We start from the raw sequence: 19,819 nt of genomic DNA on the forward strand, positions 1-19,819 counted from the left end.
GGTGGCCTGTAGAATACACCCAGTAGTGTAATGGCACCTCTTTTATTTCTTAACTCTAACCAAATAGATTCTGTCCTTGACCCCTCCAGGACATCCTCTCTCTCCAGCACTGCAATATTCCCCTTAATCAATACTGCCACCCCCCCTCCTTTCTTTCCTTCCCTATCTTTCCTGAACACCTTGTATCCAGGAATATTTAGACCCCAATCCTGCCCTTTTTTGAGCCAGGTCTCCGTTATCGCCATGACATCGAATTCCCATGTGGCTATTTGAGCCCGCAGCTCACCGACCTTGTTCACCACACTTCGTGCGTTTACACACACGCACTGTAAACCAGTCTTAGACTTTCTTGTACTCTCTCTTGGTCTGACCCCATCTAATATCTTCCTATTTTTTACTCGAGGGCCATCCTCGAGGGCCAAAGCCCTGTACAGGGTACAATTCTGGGCACCCTACGCCAGGTGTCGAGGGCAGCACAGAAAAGGGAAGCGAAACTGACCCTGAGCTCAAGGAATCTGAGGTCTGAGAGCGGGAGGTGGAGGCAGATCGGGAATGACGGTGGGCGGCGGGGGGGGAGTGAGTTTGGGCGTCTGGTCCTTCCTGTGGCCCCACCTGACAGGTCCCCTGCTCCCCTCGCCCCAACTCTCTCTCTGTGTTTACGGGGATGAGCCAATGGCCGTGTACCTTCTCGTGTTCCCTGTTGAGAAGGTCATTAACCTCTCGGTTCCACCCGAGCAGCTCTGAAAACCTCTTCACTCCTCCGACAATGTCTCCCAGCTCTGCCACATCCTGATTCCTCAGCGGGTGTTGGGTGAATGAGCCCACCAGGTCCTGGTTGATGAGTAAACGAGGGACAGAGTTTCTCACCATCTCCGACAAACTCGCAAATGGTTCCACCTGAAATATTTTGACCGGTGTAAGTGGTCGGGGAGACGAGGACAATTATTGAGTGCCCCTCACTGGTTCTCGCAATCATCAGAAGAAGAAGAGGGAGCTGCTGGAGAATGGGGTTCATGCTGTGTGAAACAGACAGACAGACAGACAGAGACAGACAGAGGCACACAGACAGAGAATAGACACAGACGGACGACATGCAGAGAGACAGACAGACACACACAGAGACTGACAGGCACACAGACAGACGACAGACACAGACAGATGACATAGAGAGACAGACAGACACACACAGAGACTGACAGAGGCACACAGACAGACGACAGACACAGACAGATGACATAGAGAGACAGACATACACACACAGAGACTGACAGAGGCACACAGACAGACGATAGACACAGACAGATGACATACAGAGAGACAGACAGACACACACAGAGACTGACAGAGGCACACAGACACACGATAGACACGGACAGACAACATAGAGAGAGACAGACAGACAGATACAGACAGAGGCACACAGACAGGTGATAGACACAGACAGACGACATAGAGAGAGACAGACAGATACACATAGAGACTGACAGACCGACAGACAGAGAGAGTCAGACAGACAAACAGACAGAGAGAGACAGACAGAGAGAGACAGACAGAGAGAGTCAGACAGAGAGAGTCAGACAGACCAACAGACAGAGTCAGTCAGAGAGAGTCAGACAGACAAACAGACAGAGAGAGACAGACAGAAAGAGTCAGTCAGAGAGAGTCAGACAGACAAACAGACAGAGAGAGGCAGACAGAGAGAGTCAGTCAGAGAGAGTCAGACAGACAAACAGACAGAGAGAGACAGACAGAGTCAGACAGACCAAGAGACAGAGAGAGAGAGTCAGACAGAGAGAGTCAGACAGACCAACAGACAGAGACAGTCAGAGAGAGTCAGACAGACCGACAGACAGAGAGAGTCAGACAGACAAACAGACAGAGAGAGTCAGACAGACCAACAGACAGAGACAGTCAGAGAGAGTCAGACAGACAAACAGACAGAGAGAGTCAGACAGACAAACAGACAGAGACAGACAGAGAGAGTCAGACAGACAGACTCCTCCCTGAACTCCAGCTGAATTTATTAAAGTAACGTTTGATCAGCTGACCGACACTGGCTCCCGATCTGGGAACGCCTCGATTTTAAAATTCTCATCTTTGTTTTCAAATCCCCTCCATGGCCCCTCGCCCCCCTCCCTATCTCTGTAACCCCCTCCAGCCCCACACCCCTCCCTATCTCTGTAACCTCCTCCAGCCCCACACCCCTCCCTATCTCTGTAACCCCCTCCAGCCCCACACCCCTCCCTATCTCTGTAACCCCCTCCAGCCCCTCCCTATCTCTGTAACCCCCTCCAGCCCCACACCCCTCCCTATCTCTGTAACCCCCTCCAGCCCCACACCCCTCCCTATCTCTGTAACCCCCTCCAGCCCCACACCCCTCCCTATCTCTGTAACCCCCTCCAGCCCCACACCCCTCCCTATCTCTGTAACCCCCTCCAGCCCCACACCCCTCCCTATCTCTGTAACCCCCTCCAGCCCCACACCCCTCCCTATCTCTGTAACCCCCTCCAGCCCCTACGACCCTCCGAGATCTCTGCGTTCCTCCAATTCCGGCCTCTTGCGTATCCCCCGATTTCCATCGCTCCACCATTGGCGGCCGTGCCTTCAGCTGCCTGGGCCCTAAGCTCTGGAATTCCCTCCCTAAACCCTCTCCGCCTCTCTCACCTCCTTTAAGACGCTCCTTAAAACCTACCTCTGTGACCGAGCTTGTGGTCACCTGTCCCGATATCTCCTTCTGTGGCTCGGTGTTAGATTTTGTTTGATAGTCGCTCCTGTGAAGCCCCTCGGGACATTTTACTACGTTAAAGGCGCTATATAAATGCAGATTGTTGTTGGGAGGATGAAGCTGTGAACATTGCTCCTTTTTACAGCAGTCACACAAAAGGAGAAACTGTCAACTGTGAGTGTCCGAGGGCTATTCAACCCTGGGGGTTTCACAGTCAAATCCACACCGGTGAACTATCCAGCAGAGTCACTGGGGCAGTAACGCAGGCCAATGATCCCCCCCCCAGTGTCCAGGCCGATGATCTGCCCCAGTGTCCAGGCCGATGATCTGCCCCCCAGTGTCCAGGCCGATGATCTTCCCCCCAGTGTCCAGGCCGATGATCTTCCCCCCAGTGTCCAGGCCGATGATCCCCCCAGTGTCCAGGCCAATGATCCCCCCCCCAGTGTCCAGGCCAATGATCTGCCCCCCAGTGTCCAGGCCAATGATCCCCCCCCCAGTGTCCAGGCCGATGATCCCCCCCAGTGTCCAGGCCGATGATCCCCCCAGTGTCCAGGCCAATGATCCCCCCCCCAGTGTCCAGGCCGATGATCCCCCCCAGTGTCCAGGCCGATGATCCCCCCAGTGTCCAGGCCGAGACCAGATCACTGCACAGACCGCAGGGCAAATCAAGGCTCGAGTTAATCCTCCAGTTGTTGGTCTCCCATCAACTCCAAATCATCCAGAGCTCCCCCACACTGAAGTACTGACTGACCCTCCTCCTCCTCATCTACCCTCCCCCAATTCTGAAAATAAATTAGCAAAAAATATAAAAACAGATAGCAAGAGTTTCTACAGTTATATAAAAAGAAAAAGGGTGGCTAAGGCAAACATAGGTCCCTTAGAGGATGAGACCGGGAAATTAATGGTGGGAAACATGGAGATGGCAAAAATGCTGAACAAATATTTTGTTTCAGTCTTTACGGTAGAGGACACTAAGAATATCCCAACACTGGACAAACAGGGGACTCTCGGGGGGGAGGAGCTAAATACGATTAAAATCACGAAGGAATTGGTACTCAGTAAATTAATGGGACTCAAGGCGGATAAATCCCCCGGACCTGATGGCTTCCATCCTAGGGTCTTGAGGGAAGTGGCAGTGGGGATTGTGGATGCTTTGGTAATAATTTTCCAAAATTCTCTGGACACGGCAAAGGTCCCGGCAGATTGGAAAACTGTGAATGTAACACCCTTATTTAAAAAGGGTAGTAGGCAGAAGGCTGGAAATTATAGGCCAGTTAGCCTAACATCTGTGGTGGGTAAAATTTTGGAGTCTATTATTAAGGAGACAGTAGCGGAACATTTGGACAAACATAATTTAATAGGACAAAGTCAGCATGGCTTTACGAAGGGGAAGTCATGTCTGACAAATTTGCTGTGGACGTAGTGTATTTAGACTTCCAGGAGGCATTCGACAAGGTGCCACATAAAAGATTATTGCTCAAGATAAAGAATCACTGGATTGGGGGTAATATTCTGGCATGGGTGGAGGATTGGTTATCTAACAGGAAGCAGAGAGTTGGGATAAATGGTTCATTCTCGGACTGGCAACCAGTAGCCAGTGGTGTTCCGCAGGGGTCGGTGCTGGGTCCCCAACTCTTTACAATCTATATTAACGATTTGGAGGAGGGGACCGAGTGCAACATATCAAAGTTTGCAGATGATACAAAGATGGGAGGGAAAGTAGAGAGTGAGGAGGACATAAAAAATCTACAAGGGGATATAGACAGGCTGGGTGAGTGGGCGGAGATTTGGCAGATGCAATACAATATTGGAAAATGTGAGGTTATGCACTTTGGCAGGAAAAATCAGAGAGCAAGTTATTATCTTAATGGCGAGAAACTGGAAAGTACTGCAGTACAAAGGGATCTGGGGGTCTTAGTGCAAGAAAATCAAAAAGTTGGTATGCAGGTGCAGCAGGTGATCAAGAAAGCCAACGGAATGTTGGCTTTTATTGCTCGGGGGATAGAATATAAAAACAGGGAGGTATTGCTGCAGTTATATAAGGTATTGGTGAGACCGCACCTGGAATACTGCATACAGTTTTGGTCTCCATACTTAAGAAAAGACATACTTGCTCTCGAGGCAGTACAAAGAAGGTTCACTCGGTTAATCCCGGGGATGAGGGGGCGGACATATGAGGAGAGGTTGAGTAGATTGGGACTCTACTCATTGGAGTTCAGAAGAATGAGAGGCAATCTTATTGAAACATATAAGATTGTGAAGGGGCTTGATCGGGTGGATGCAGTAAGGATGTTCCCAAAGATGGGTGAAACTAGAACTAGGGGGCATAATCTTAGAATAAGGGGCTGCTCTTTCAAAACTGTAAACAATTTTACAACACCAAGTTATAGTCCAACAATTTTATTTTTAATCCCACCTGAGGAAGGAGGAAGCCTCCGAAAGCTTGTGGGATTAAAAATAAAATTGTTGGACTATAACTTGGTGTTGTAAAATTGTTTACAATTGTCAACCTCAGTCCATCACCGGCATCTCCACATCATGGCTTTCAAAACTGAGATGAGGAGAAACTTCTTCACTCAGAGGGTGGTCGGTCTGTGGAATTTGCTGCCCCAGGAAGCTGTGGAAGCTACATCATTAGATAAATTTAAAACAGAAATCGACAGTTTCCTCGAAGTAAAGGGAATGAGGGGTTACGGGGAGCGGGCAGGAAATTGGACATGAATTTCTTATGTTCTTATGTATCCCTGGAACCATTCTGCAGTTCTGTCTTGTTGTTGCTGTGACCCACTCTTGGTACATAAGAACATAAGAAATAGGAGCAGGAGTAGGCCAATCGGCCCCTCGAGCCTGCTCCGCCATTCAATAAGATCATGGCTGATCTGATCCTAACCTCAAATTTAAATTCATGTCCAATTTCCTGCCCGCTCCGCGTAACCCCTAATTCCCTTTACTTCTAGGAAACTGTCTATTTCTGTTTTAAATTTATTTAATGATGCAGCTTCCACAGCTTCCTGGGGCAGCAAATTCCACAGACCTACCACCCTCTGAGTGAAGAAGTTTCTCCTCATCTCAGTTTTGAAAGAGCAGCCCCTTATTCTAAGATTATGCCCCCTAGTTCTAGTTTCACCCATCCTTGGGAACATCCTTACCGCATCCACCCGATCAAGCCCCTTCACAATCTTATATGTTTCAATAAGATCGCCTCTCATTCTTATGAACTCCAATGAGTAGAGTCCCAATCTACTCAACCTCTCCTCATATGTCCACCCCCTCATCCCCGGGATTAACTGAGTGAACCTTCTTTGTACTGCCTCGAGAGCAAGTATGTCTTTTCTTAAGTATGGAGACCAAAACTGTATGCAGTATTCCAGGTGCGGTCTCACCAATACCTTATATAACTGCAGCAATACCTCCCTGTTTTTATATTCTATCCCCCTAGCAATAAAAGCCAACATTCCGTTGGCCTTCTTGATCACCTGCTGCATCTGCATACTAACTTTTTGATTTTCTTGCACTCGGACCCCCAGATCCCTTTGTACTGCAATACTTTCCAGTTTCTCGCCATTAAGATAATAACTTGCTCTCTGATTTTTCCTGCCAAAGTGCATAACCTCACATTTTCCAATATTGTATTGCATCTGCCAAATCTCCGCCCACTCACCCAGCCTGTCTGTATCCCCTTGTCGGTTTTTTATGTCCTCCTCACTCTCTACTTTCCCTCCCATCTTTGTATCATCTGCAAACCTTGATATGTTGCACTCGGTCCCCTCCTCCAAATCGTTAATATAGATTGTAAAGAGTTGGGGACCCAGCACCGACCCCTGCGGAACACCACTGGTTACTGGTTGCCAGTCCGAGAATGAACCATTTATCCCAACTCTCTGCTTCCTGTTAGATAACCAATCCTCCACCCATGACAGAATATTACCCCCAATCCAGTGATTCTTTATCTTGAGCAATAATCTTTTATGTGGCACCTTGTCGAATGCCTTCTGGAAGTCTAAATACACTACGTCCAGTGGTTCCCCTTTATCCATCCTGTACGTTATATCCTCAAAGAACTCAAGCAAATTTGTCAGACATGACTTCCCCTTCGTAAAGCCATGCTGACTTTGTCCTATTAAATTATGTTTATCCAAATGTTCTGCTACTGTCTCCTTAATAATAGACTCCAAAATTTTACCCACCACAGATGTTAGGCTAACTGGTCTATAATTTCCAGCCTTCTGTCTACTACCCTTTTTAAATAAGGGTGTTACATTCGCAGTTTTCCAATCTGCCGGGACCTTTGCCGTGTCCAGAGAATTTTGGAAAATTATTACCAAAGCATCCACAATCCCTACTGCCACTTCCCTCAAGACCCTAGGATGGAAGCCATCAGGTCCAGGGGATTTATCCGCCTTGAGTCCCATTATTTTACTGAGTACCATCTCCTGAGTGATTTTAATCGTATTTAGCTCCTCCCCCACTAGAGCCCCCTGTTTGTCCAGTGTTGGGATATTCTTAGTGTCCTCTACTGTAAAGACTGAAGCAAAATATTTGTTCAGCATTTTTGCCATCTCCATGTTTCCCACCATTAATTTCCCGGTCTCATCCTCTAAGGGACCTACGTTTGCCTTAGCCACCCTTTTTCTTTTTATATAACTATAGAAACTCTTGCTATCTGTTTTTATATTTTTTGCTAATTTATTTTCATAATCTAACTTCCCTTTCTTAATCAATCCTTTAGTTACTTTTTGCTGTCTTTTGAAGACTTCCCAATCTTCTATCCTCCCACTAAGTTTGGCTACCTTATATGTCCTTGTTTTTAGTCGGATACTATCCTTAATTTCTTTACTTAGCCACGGATGGCTGTCATTTCTTTTACACCCTTTTATCCTCAGTGGAATATTATTTTTTTGAAAGTTGTAAAATAACTCCCTAAATGAACACCACTGTTCATGTACCGTCTTACCCTTTAATCTATTTCCCCAGTCCACTTTAATCAATTCCGCTCTCATACCATCATAGTCTCCTTTATTCAAGCTCAGTACGCTTGTTTGAGAACCAACCTTCTCACCCTCTAATTGGATATGGAATGTAACCATGTTGTGGTCGCTCGTTCCAAGGGGATCCTTAACTAGGACATTATTAATTAATCCTGGCTCATTACACCCTCGGTACACCCCTCTCCGCTGTCTAAACAAATGCCCCTCACCCCTTACTGCACCCAATCCCCTCACTCACCAAATTCCCAATTACAGACTCTGTCGAAACCGGACTGTGTCGATAGCTGCCACTCCGAGCTCCCTCACTCCGAGCTCCCTCACTCCGAGCTCCCTCACTCCGAGCTCCCTCACTCCGAGCTCCCTCACTCCGAGCTCCCTCACTCCGAGCTCCCTCACTCCGAGCTCCCTCACTCCGAGCTCCCTCACTCCGAGCTCCCTCACTCCGAGCTCCCTCACTCCGAGCTCCCTCACTCCGAGCTCCCTCACTCCGAGCTCCCTCACTCCGAGCTCCCTCACTCCGAGCTCCCTCACTCCGAGCTCCCTCACTCCGAGCTCCCTCACTCCGAGCTCCCTCACTCCGAGCTCCCTCACTCCGAGCTCCCTCACTCCGAGCTCCCTCACTCCGAGCTCCCTCACTCCGAGCTCACTCACTCTGTGCGTTAGCAAAACCCTTCTGACAGCCACCCGTGGCTAAGTAAAGAAATCAAGGATAGTATCCGACTAAAAACAAGGACATATAAGGTAGCCAAACTTAGTGGGAGGATAGAAGATTGGGAATTCTTCAAAAGACAGCAAAAAGTAACTAAAGGATTGATTAAGAAAGGGAAGTTAGATTATGAAAAGAAATTAGCAAAAAATATAAAAACAGATAGCAAGAGTTTCTATAGTTATATAAAAAGAAAAAGGGTGGCTAAGGCAAACATAGGTCCCTTAGAGGATGAGACCGGGAAATTAATGGTGGGAAACATGGAGATGGCAAAAATGCTGAACAAATATTTTGTTTCAGTCTTTACAGTAGAGGACACTAAGAATATCCCAACACTGGACAAACAGGGGACTCTCGGGGGGGAGGAGCTAAATACGATTAAAATCACTCAGGAGATGGTACTCAGTAAAATAATGGGACTCAAGGCGGATAAATCCCCTGGACCTGATGGCTTCCATCCTAGGGTCTTGAGGGAAGTGGCAGTAGGGATTGTGGATGCTTTGGTGATAGTTTTCCAAAATTCCCTGGACTCAGGAGAGGTCCCGGCAGATTGGAAAACTGCTAATGTAACACCGTTATTTAAAAAGGGTAGTAGGCAGAAGGCTGGAAATTATAGGCCAGTTAGCTTAACATCTGTGGTGGGTAAAATTTTGGAGTCTATTATTAAGGAGACAGTAACGGAACATTTAGATAAGCATAATTTAATAGGACAAAGTCAGCATGGCTTCATGAAGGGGAAGTCATGTCTGACAAATTTGCTTGAGTTCTTCGAGGATATAACGTATAGGGTGGATAAAGGGGAACCAGTGGACGTAGTGTATTTAGACTTCCAGAAGGCATTCGACAAGGTGCCACATGAAAGATTATTACTTAAGATAAAAAATCACGGGATTGGGGGTAATATTCTGGCATGGGTGGAGGATTGGTTATCAAACAGGAAGCAGAGAGTTGGGATAAATGGTTCATTTTCGGACTGGCAACCAGTAACCAGTGGTGTTCCACAGGGGTCGGTGCTGGGTCCCCAACTCTTTACAATCTATATTAACGATTTGGAGGAGGGGACCGAGTGCAACATATCAAAATTTGCAGATGATACAAAGATGGGAGGGAAAGTAGAGAGTGAGGAGGACATAAAAAACCTGCAAGGGGATATAGACAGGCTGGGTGAGTGGGCGGAGATTTGGCAGATGCAATATAATATTGGAAAATGTGAGGTTATGCACTTTGGCAGGAAAAATCAGAGAGCAAGTTATTTTCTTAATGGCGAGAGACTGGAAAGTACTGCAGTACAAAGGGATCTGGGGGTCCTAGTGCAAGAAAATCAAAAAGTTGGTATGCAGGTGCAGCAGGTGATCAAGAAAGCCAACGGAATGTTGGCTTTTATTGCTCGGGGGATAGAATATAAAAACAGGGAGGTATTGCTGCAGTTATATAAGGTATTGGTGAGACCGCACCTGGAATACTGCATACAGTTTTGGTCTCCATACTTAAGAAAAGACATACTTGCTCTCGAGGCAGTACAAAGAAGGTTCACTCGGTTAATCCCGGGGATGAGGGGGCGGACATATGAGGAGAGGTTGAGTAGATTGGGACTCTACTCATTGGAGTTCAGAAGAATGAGAGGCGATCTTATTGAAACATATAAGATTGTGAGGGGTCTTGATCGGGTGGATGCAGTAAGGATGTTCCCAAAGATGGGTGAAACTAGAACTAGGGGGCATAATCTTAGAATAAGGGGCTGCTCTTTCAAAACTGAGATGAGGAGAAACTTCTTCACTCAGAGGGTGGTAGGTCTGTGGAATATGCTGCCCCAGGAAGCTGTGGAAGCTACATCATTAGATAAATTTAAAACAGAAATAGACAGTTTCCTCGAAGTAAAGGGAATTAGGGGTTATGGGGAGCGGGCAGGAAATTGGACATGAAGCTGAGTTCGGATCGGTCAATGCCCTGTGGGTGGCGGAGAGGGCCCAGGGGCTGTGTGGCCGGGTCCTGCTCCGATTTCTTGTGTTCTTTAGATTTGTGGTTGGGATCAGATCAGCCATGATCTTATTAAATGGCGGAGCAGGCTCGAGGGGCCGATTGGCCTACTCCTGCTCCAATTTCTTATGTTCTTATGTTCTTATGTTCTGAATTTATGCTCGCTAGAATGCCAATCATTCTCCCCCACCCCGCCTCCCCCGGTCAGTGTCCAGTCCATGAGATGCAGAGACTCACCTCGAGGGACGTTCCCAGGATGAGGAGCAAATCAGCGAAGGGGAGGTCGGCCAGGGACAGATGGAACTTCGATGGAAGCTGCTCCCCAAAGAAGGTGATGTCGGGTTTGATGACCCCGGAACAGGATGTGCAATGAGGGACTTTACTCTCCATCACCTCTGCCTAATGCGGGGTACAGAGGGGGTCAGTAACACACGGGGACTCAACACATCGTGCGCTCAGTTAGCTCAACAATCAGATCAAACGTCTCCACAACCCCAGCTCCCCCTCAGATTATCTCCTCCTCTCCCGGTCTCTAGTCCCTGGGGTCAGTCAGCACCGTCAGGGCAGGGATTCAGTGAACCAGACTCTTGGGGAGAGTCCGACTCTCAGGAGAGGGAGAGAAAACTGGGGGGGGGGGGAGAGAATAAATAACAAAATGAAACACAAATCCTCAAGTGACCCTGCCCCCCAGGCTGAGTCTCCCCGGCCCCCCGGGGCTGAGTCTCCCCGCCCCCCCCGGGGCTGAGTCTCCCCGCCCCCCCCGGGGCTGAGTCTCCCCGCCCCCCCCGGGGCTGAGTCTCCCCGCCCCCCCCGGGGCTGAGTCTCCCCGCCCCCCCCGGGGCTGAGTCTCCCCGCCCCCCCCGGGGCTGAGTCTCCCCGGCCCCCGGGCTTCCTGCCCCTGGGGTGAGTCTCCCCGCCCCCCGGGGCGAGTCTCCCTGCCCCCCCCGGGGGGAGTCTCCCCGCCCCCCGGGGCGAGTCTCCCCGCCCCCCGGGGCGAGTCTCCCCGCCCCCCGGGGCGAGTCTCCCCGCCCCCCGGGGCGAGTCTCCCCGCACCCCGGGGCGAGTCTCCCCAGGCCCCGGGTTGAGTCTCCAAGGCCCCGGGTTGTGGGTCCCTGCCCCCGGGCTGAGTCTCCTTGCCCCTGGGGCGAGTCTCCCCGCCCCCGGGGCGTGGGCCCTGTTTTATTGGATGTCACTGAGCGGCTTCAGGGCATTCTCAAGGGGGAGGGTGAGCAGGCAGAGGTCGTGGTCCACATTGGGACCAACGACATAGGTAGGAAGGGAGATGAGGTCCTGCATCAAGAATTTAGGGAGCTAGGTAGCAGATTAAAGAGCAGGACCTCAAAGGTTGTAATCTCTGGATTACTCCCAGTGCCACGGGCTAGTGAGTATAGAAATAGGAGGATAGAACAGATGAATGCGTGGCTAAAGAGTTGGTGCAGGAGGGAGGGTTTCAGTTTCCTGGATCACTGGGCCTGCTTCTGGGGAAGGTGGGACTTGTACAAGTCGGACGGGTTGCACCTGAACCAGAGCGGGACAAATATCCTTGCGGGGAGGTTTGCTAGCACTGTTGGGGGGGGTTTAAACTAACTTGGCAGGGGGATGGGATACAGAGTGGAGCTACAATAGGGGGTGATGTGCAGCCAAATATAGAGAAAAAAACAAGTCAGCTTGGAAGACAGGGCAAATATGTGAGGGCAAGGCTGGATGGCATCTATTTTAATGCAAGGAGTCTTGCGAATAAGGTGGATGAACTGAAGGTGTTGATAAACACATGGGAGTATGACATTGTTGCTGTCACAGAGACATGGTTGAGGGAGGGGCAAGACTGGCAGCTCAATATTCCGGGGTACAGAATCTTCAGGCGAGACAGAGGGGGAGGTATAAGAGGAGGGGGGGTCGCAATATTAATTAAAGAATCAATTACTGCCATAAGGAGGGATGATATATTAGCAGGTTCCTCAAATGAGGCCATATGGGTGGAGCTTAAAAACAAAAAGGGGGCAAGCACTTTGATGGGAGTGTACTATAGGCCCCCAAACAGTCAGGGGGAGATAGAGGAACAGATATGTAGGCAAATCTCAGAAAATTGTGCAAATAATAGGGTAATAATAGTGGGGGATTTCAACTTCCCCAATATTAACTGGGATACTCAGAGTGTAAAAGGCTTAGAGGGTACAAAATTCTTATCGTGCATCCAGGAGAGCTTTTTGAGCCAGCATGTAGAAAGTCCTACAAGAGAGGGGGCGGTACTGGACCTAATTCTAGGGAATGTGGCCGGCCAAGTGGAAGAAGTGCTCGTAGGTGAGCACTTTGGTGACAGTGACCATAATTCGGTGAGATTTAAGGTGGTCATGGAAAAGGATAGGGAGGGGCCGGAAATAAAGGTTCTAAATTGGGGGAAGGCCGATTTTAATAGGATAAGGCAGGATCTGGCCAAAATGGACTGGGATCAGCTGCTTGTAGGAAAATCCGCATCGGAGCAATGGGAGTCTTTCAGAAGGGAGATTGAGACCATACAATGGCAACATGTTCCCGTAAAGGTCAAGGGTGGTTCCAAGAACTCCAGGGAACCTTGGATGTCAGGGGATATACGAGAATGGATTAGGAAAAAAAGGAGGGCTTTTGGCAGATACAAAAGGCTAAAGACGGAGGAAGCCCTAGAGGAGTACAAAAAGTGCAGGGGGATACTTAAAAAAGAAATTAGGAGATCAAGGAGGGGCCATGAAATAACACTGGCGAGCAAAATAAAGGAAAATCCTAAGATGTTTTATAAGTATATTAAGGGTAAGAGGATGACTAGGGAAAAAATAGGGCCCATTAGGGACAAAAATGGCAATCTGTGTGTGGAGCCGGCAGATGTAGGAGGGGTTCTAAATGAATTTTTTGCATCTGTTTTCACTATGGAGAAGGACGATGTAGACATAGAAATACGGCAGGGGGACTGTGATATACTCGAACATATTAACATCGAGCGGGAGGAGGTATTGGCGGTTTTAGCAGGCCTAAAAATGGATAAATCCCCAGGTCCGGACGAAATGTATCCCAGGCTACTGTGTGAGGCAAAGGAGGAGATTGCGGGGGCTCTGACACATATATTCAGAACCTCTCTGGCCACAGGGGATGTGCCAGAGGACTGGAGAACCGCTAATGTAATACCATTATTCAAGAAGGGGAGTAGGGAAAAACCGGGGAACTACAGGCCAGTGAGCCTAACATCAGTGGTAGGAAAATTATTGGAAAATATTCTGAAGGACAAAATTAGTCTCCACTTGGAGAAGCAAGGATTAATCAGGGACAGTCAACATGGCTTTGTCAAGGGAAGATCATGTCTGACTAATTTGATTGAATTTTTTGAGGGGGTGACTAGGCGTGTGGATGAGGGTAACGCAGTGGATGTGGTGTACATGGATTTCAGTAAGGCCTTCGATAAAGTCCCCCACAGGAGACTGGTCAAGAAGGTACGAGCCCATGGAATCCAGGGTGCCTTGGCACTTTGGATACAAAACTGGCTTAGTGGCAGAAGGCAGAGGGTGATGGTCGAAGGTTGTTTTTGTGACTGGAAGCCTGTGGCCAGTGGGGTACCACAGGGATCGGTGCTGGGTCCCTTGCTGTTTGTGGTCTACATTAACGACTTGGATATGAATGTAAAAGGTATGATCAGTAAGTTCGCTGATGATACAAAGATTGGTAGGGTGGTAAATAGCGAGGAGGATAGCCTCAGTCTGCAGGACGATATAGATGGGTTGGTCAGATGGGCGGAACAGTGGCAAATGGAATTTAACCCGGAAAAGTGCGAGGTGATGCACTTTGGAGGGACTAACAAGGCAAGGGAATACACAATGAATGGGAGGACCCTCGGCAAGACAGAGGGTCAGAGGGATCTTGGTGTGCAAGTTCACAGATCCCTGAAGGCGGCGGAACAGGTAGATAAGGTGGTAAAGAAGGCATATGGGATACTTGCCTTTATTAGCCGAGGCACAGAATATAAGAGCAAGGAGGTTATGATGGAGCTGTATAAAACACTGGTTAGGCCACAGCTGGAGTACTGTGTGCAGTTCTGGTCGCCACACTACAGGAAGGATGTGATCGCTTTGGAGAGGGTGCAGAGGAGATTCACCAGGATGTTACCAGGGCTGGAGCGCTTCAGCTATGAAGAGAGACTGGGAAGATTGGGTTTGTTTTCCTTGGAGCAGAGGAGGCTGAGGGGGGACATGATTGAGGTGTACAAAATTATGAGGGGCACAGATAGGATGGATACTAAGGAGCTTTTTCCCTTCGTTGAGGGTTCTATAACAAGGGGGCATAGATTCAAGGTAAAAGGCGGGAGGTTTAGAGGGGATTTGAGAAAGAACTTTTTCACCCAGAGGGTGGTTGGAGTCTGGAACTCACTGCCTGAAAGGGTTGTGGAGGCAGGAACCCTCACAACATTCAAGAAGCATTTGGATGGGCACTTGAAATGCCATAGCATACAAGGCTACGGACCAAATGCTGGAATATGGGATTAGAGTAGACAGGGCTGATGGCCGGCGCGGACACGATGGGCCGAAGGGCCTCTATCCGTGCTGTATGACTCGATGACTCTAAAGTCTCTCCAAGGTTTGTCCATCGAAAACCATGGAAAGAATTGGAGCAAGAAACACACCGGCCAATGGGGAGTCTCGCTTGGTGAGAGCGCTGAGTCTCCAAACTGTGCCCTGTTCGAGCATGACCCCCCAGTGACCTCCAGTGACCCCCAGTGACCTCCAGTGACCCCCCAGTGACCTCCAGTGATCCATAGTGACTCCGCAGTTCAGTAATCTCTGGTCACCTTCAGTGACCCCCAGAGGTGGGGGGTGTGGTTTGGGGAGTGGGGGTCGGGGTGGGGTGTGGGGATCGGGGGTCGGGGTGGGATGTGGGGGTCGGGGGTCGGGGTGGGGTGTGGGGATCGGGGGTCGGGGTGGGGATTGGGGGTCGGGGTGGGGGTTGGGGGTCGTGGTGGGGGTTGGGGTGGGGTGTGGGGGTCGGGGGTCGGGGTGGGGTGTGGGGATCGGGGTGGGGGTTGGGGGTCGGGGTGGGGGTTGGGGGTCGGGGTGGGGGTTGGGGGTCGGGGTGGGGTGGGGGTTGGGGGTCGGGGTGGGGTGTGCGGTGTCGGGGGATGGGATGTGGGGGGAGCGGAGAGTGAGGAGGAGAGGGGGTCTCTCACTGACCCTTCACTCTCTCCGTGACCCCAGTTTTGCCCTCTGACCCCTCTGCTCATTCCTCACCCGCAGGTCTTCCCAGCTGTAGGTCTTCAGGCAAACGGTGCAAGTCGCTGTGGCAAATGTCCCGTGAGCTTCCACCAGCTTCTCGGCCGGGATTCCTGCCTCTAAAGGAAAGAGTGAGACGGCACAAGAGGTCCATCAGATACAGGACGATGAGAAGCAACAGTCCCTCCTCTTACTCTCTCCCCCACTCCCGGAGGGCACAGACTCTCGGTGGGTCAGCAGGAACTCTATGGACAGTGGTCAGCGGGAACTCTATGGACAGTGGTCAGCGGGAACTCTATGGACAGTGGTCAGCGAGGACTCTATGGACAGTGGTCAGCGGGAACTCTATGGACAGTGGTCAGCGGGAACTCTATGGACAGTGGTCAGCGGGAACTCTATGGACAGTGGTCAGCAGGAACTCTATGGACAGTGGTCAGCACCCACTCTATGGACATTGGTCAGCAGGAACTCTATGGACAGTGGTCAGCACAGACTCTATGGACAGTGGTCAGCAGGAACTCTATGGACAGTGGTCAACGAGGACTCTATGGACAGTGGTCAGCACCCACTCTATGGACAGTGGTCAGCACCCACTCTATGGACAGTGGTCAGCAGGAACTCTATGGACAGTGGTCAGCAGGAACTCTATGGACAGTGGTCAGCGGGAACTCTATGGACAGTGGGCAGCCGGAACTCTATGGACAGTGGTCAGCACCCACTCTATGGACATTGGTCAGCAGGAACTCTATGGACAGTGGTCAACGAGGACTCTATGGACAGTGGTCAGCACCCACTCTATGGACAGTGGTCAGCACCCACTCTATGGACAGTGGTCAGCAGGAACTCTATGGACAGTGGTCAGCACAGACTCTATGGACAGTGGTCAACGAGGACTCTGGACAGTGGTCAGCACCCACTCTATGGACAGTGGTCAGCACCCACTCTATGGACAGTGGTCAGCAGGAACTCTATGGACAGTGGTCAGCACAGACTCTATGGACAGTGGTCAGCACAGACTCTATGGACAGTGGTCAGCACCCACTCTATGGACATTGGTCAGCAGGAACTCTATGGACAGTGGTCAGCACAGACTCTATGGACAGTGGTCAGCACCCACTCTATGGACAGTGGTCAGCACCCACTCTATGGACAGTGGTCAGCAGGAACTCTATGGACAGTGGTCAGCAGGAACTCTATGGACAGTGGTCAGCAGGAACTCTATGGACAGTGGTCAGCAGGAACTCTATGGACAGTGGTCAGCGGGAACTCTATGGACAGTGGTCAGCAGGAACTGTATGGACAGTGGTCAACAGATTCAATAGTAATTGGATAAATACTTGTAAAGGAAAAATTGCAGGGCTACGAGAAAGAGCAGGGGAATGGCTCTAATTGGACAGCTCTTTCAAAGAGCCAGCACAGGCACGGTGGGCCAAATGGCCTCCTCCTGTGATTCGATGACTCCATCTACTTGCCTTTGGCTCCATATATCCCTCGCCTCCTTTACCCAACAAAAACCTGTCGATCTCAGTCCTGAAAGCTCCAAACGACCCCCAGCATCCACAGGGTTTTAGGGGGGGGGGCGGGGGGGGTGGGGGGAGAGAGTTCCAGATTTCCACTCCCCTTTGTGTGATGAAATGAACGGCCTGGCTCTAATTATCTTATCCCCACATTCGAAGTTTCTTACTCCTCTCCAGGCCGTCGATGTTCTGAGTGTACATTCGCAGCAGTAACCCCTTCTGGTGTAAGAGTCTGACAAAGTAGTGGATATAGTTGGGTCTGTGGTGTCCAGGATGAAGCCCCTTGGCCAGAGCGAAGAAAGGTTTCGGGTTGTGGGAAAAGTAGTTGATTTCAAAGATGGCTTCTGGGTAGGGAATGTCGTACTGCTGGAGGTTATCGTACAGCCCACTGCCCGGTGACCTGTACAGGACGCAACCGAAATTAATATCAAAACAATTGCACAATAAGCTACGTGTAACTGGCAACGTGATCATTTATGGCCGTGCTTACTCATTCATCTCTCTCCGCAGATTCAATCATGGCCTTCGACAGGGAATGGGATAAGTACTTGAAAGGAACAGAATTTGCAGGGCTACGGGGATAGTGCGGGGGAGTGGGACTAGCTGGATTGCTCTTGCATAGAGCAGCTGCGGACTAAAGTAGTGGACAGGGGAATGTCAATGGATGTTATTTATATGGACTTCCAGAAGGCATTTGATAAGGTCCCACATAAGAGGCTGTGAGCTAAGATAGAAGCCCATGGAACCGAGGGAAAAGTACGGACTTGGTTAGGAAGTTGGCTGAGCGAAAGGCGACAGAGAGTAGGGATAATGGGAAGGTACTCACATTGGCAGGATGTGACTAGTGGAGTCCCACAGGGATCTGTCTTGGGGCCTCAATTATTCACAATATTTATGAATGATTTATATGAAGGCATAGAAAGTCTCATATCTAAGTTTGCCGATGACACAATGATTGGTGGCATTGTAAGCAGTGTAGATGAAAACATAAAATTACAAAGCGATATTGATAGATTAGGTGAATGGGCAAAACTGTGGCAAATGGAATTCAATGTAGACAAATGTGAGGTCATCCACTTTGGATCAAAAAAGGATAGAACAGGGTACTTTCTAAATGGTAAAAAGTAAAAAACAGTGGATGTCCAAAGGGACTTAGGGGTTCAGGTACATAGATCATTGAAGTGTCATGAACAGGTGCAGAAAATAATCAATAAGGCTAATGGAACGCTGGCCTTTATATCTCGAGGACTAGAGTACAAGGGGGCAGAAGTTATGCTGCAGCTATACAAAACCCTGGTTAGACCGCACCTGGAGTACTGTGAGCAGTTCTGGGCACCGCACCTTCGGAAGGACATATTGGCCTTGGAGGGAGTGCAGCGTAGGTTTACTAGAATGATACCCGGACTTCAAGGGTTAAGTTACGAGGAGAGATTACACAAATTGGGGTTGTATTCTCTAGAGTTTCGAAGGTTAAGGGGTGATCTGATCGAAGTTTATAAGATATTAAGGGGAACAGATAGGGCGGATAGAGAGAAACTATTTCCGCTGGTTGGGGATTCTAGGAGTAGGGGGCACAGTCTAAAAATTAGAGCCAGACCTTTCAGGAGCGAGATTAGAAAACATTTCTACACACAAAGGGTGGTAGAAGTTTGGAACTCTCTTCCGCAAACGGCAATTGATACTAGCTCAATTGCTAAATTTAAATCTGAGATAGATAGCTTTTTGGCAATCAAAGGTATTAAGGGATATGGGCCAAAGGCAGGTATATGGAGTTAGATCACAGATCAGCCATGATCTTATCAAATGGCGGAGCAGGCACGAGGGGCTGAATGGCCTACTCCTGTTCCTATGTTCCTAATTAGCTGGATTGCTCTTGCATAGAGCCAGCATAAACTCAATGGGCCGAATGGCCTCCTTCCATGCTGTAACCTTTCTATGATTCTATGGTTCTATGTTACAGCACAGAAGGAGGCCATTCGGCCCATCATGCCTGTGCCGGCTCTTTGAAAGAGCTGTCCAATTCGTCCCACTCCCCTGCTCTTTCCCCAGAGCCCTGTCAATTTTTTCCCTTCAAGTATTTATCCAATTCCCTTTTGAAAGTTACTATTGAATCTGCTTCCACCACCCATGCAAGTGACATTCGCGCCAAATAAGTGCCAGGCAATGACCATCTCCAACAAGAGAGGGTCTAACCACCTCCCATAGACATTCAACGGCATTACCATCACCGAATCCCCCACCATCAACATCCTGGGGGTCACCAATGACCAGAAACTTAGCTGGACCAGCCATATAAATACTGTGGTTACAAGAGCAGGTCAGAGGCTGGGTATTCTGCGGCGAGTGACTCACCTCCTGACTCCCCAAAGCCTTTCCACCATCTACAAGGCACAAGTCAGGAGTGTGATGGAATACTCTCCACTTGCCTGGATGAGCGCAGCTCCAACAACACTCAAGAAGCTCAACACCATCCAAGGTAAAGCAGCCCGCTTGATTGGCACCCCATCCACCACCCTAAACATTCACTCCCTTCACCACCGGCGCACAGTAGCTGCAGTGTGTACCATCCACAGGATGCACTGCAGCAACTCGCCAAGGCTTCTTCGACAGCACCTCCCAAACCCGCGACCTCTACCACCTCGAAGGACAAGGGCAGCAGGCACATGGGAACAACACCACCT

The 19,819-nt window shown here is 49.6% G+C and overlaps 1 protein-coding gene across 4 annotated transcripts in view; it reads right to left on the reverse strand.

Moving 5' to 3' along the window:
• LOC137328102 (NAD-dependent protein deacetylase sirtuin-3-like) overlaps window positions 1-19,819 on the reverse strand; it is a 76,122-nt gene that overhangs the window by 36,329 nt on the left and 19,974 nt on the right. For 3 of the 4 annotated variants that reach the window (XM_067994282.1, XM_067994283.1, XM_067994281.1), the window contains 4 exons: window positions 17,306-17,538; window positions 15,640-15,740; window positions 10,634-10,795; window positions 685-897 (listed from right to left, as the gene is read on the reverse strand). In XM_067994282.1, the coding sequence (XP_067850383.1) occupies window positions 685-897; window positions 10,634-10,795; window positions 15,640-15,740; window positions 17,306-17,538 (709 nt within the window). The remainder of the gene's footprint in view (window positions 1-684; window positions 898-10,633; window positions 10,796-15,639; window positions 15,741-17,305; window positions 17,539-19,819) is intronic. The other variant, XM_067994284.1, reaches the window with a different exon arrangement.

Source organism: Heptranchias perlo, chromosome 12 (genome assembly GCF_035084215.1).
Source record: "Heptranchias perlo isolate sHepPer1 chromosome 12, sHepPer1.hap1, whole genome shotgun sequence".
NCBI lineage: Eukaryota > Metazoa > Chordata > Chondrichthyes > Hexanchiformes > Hexanchidae > Heptranchias > Heptranchias perlo.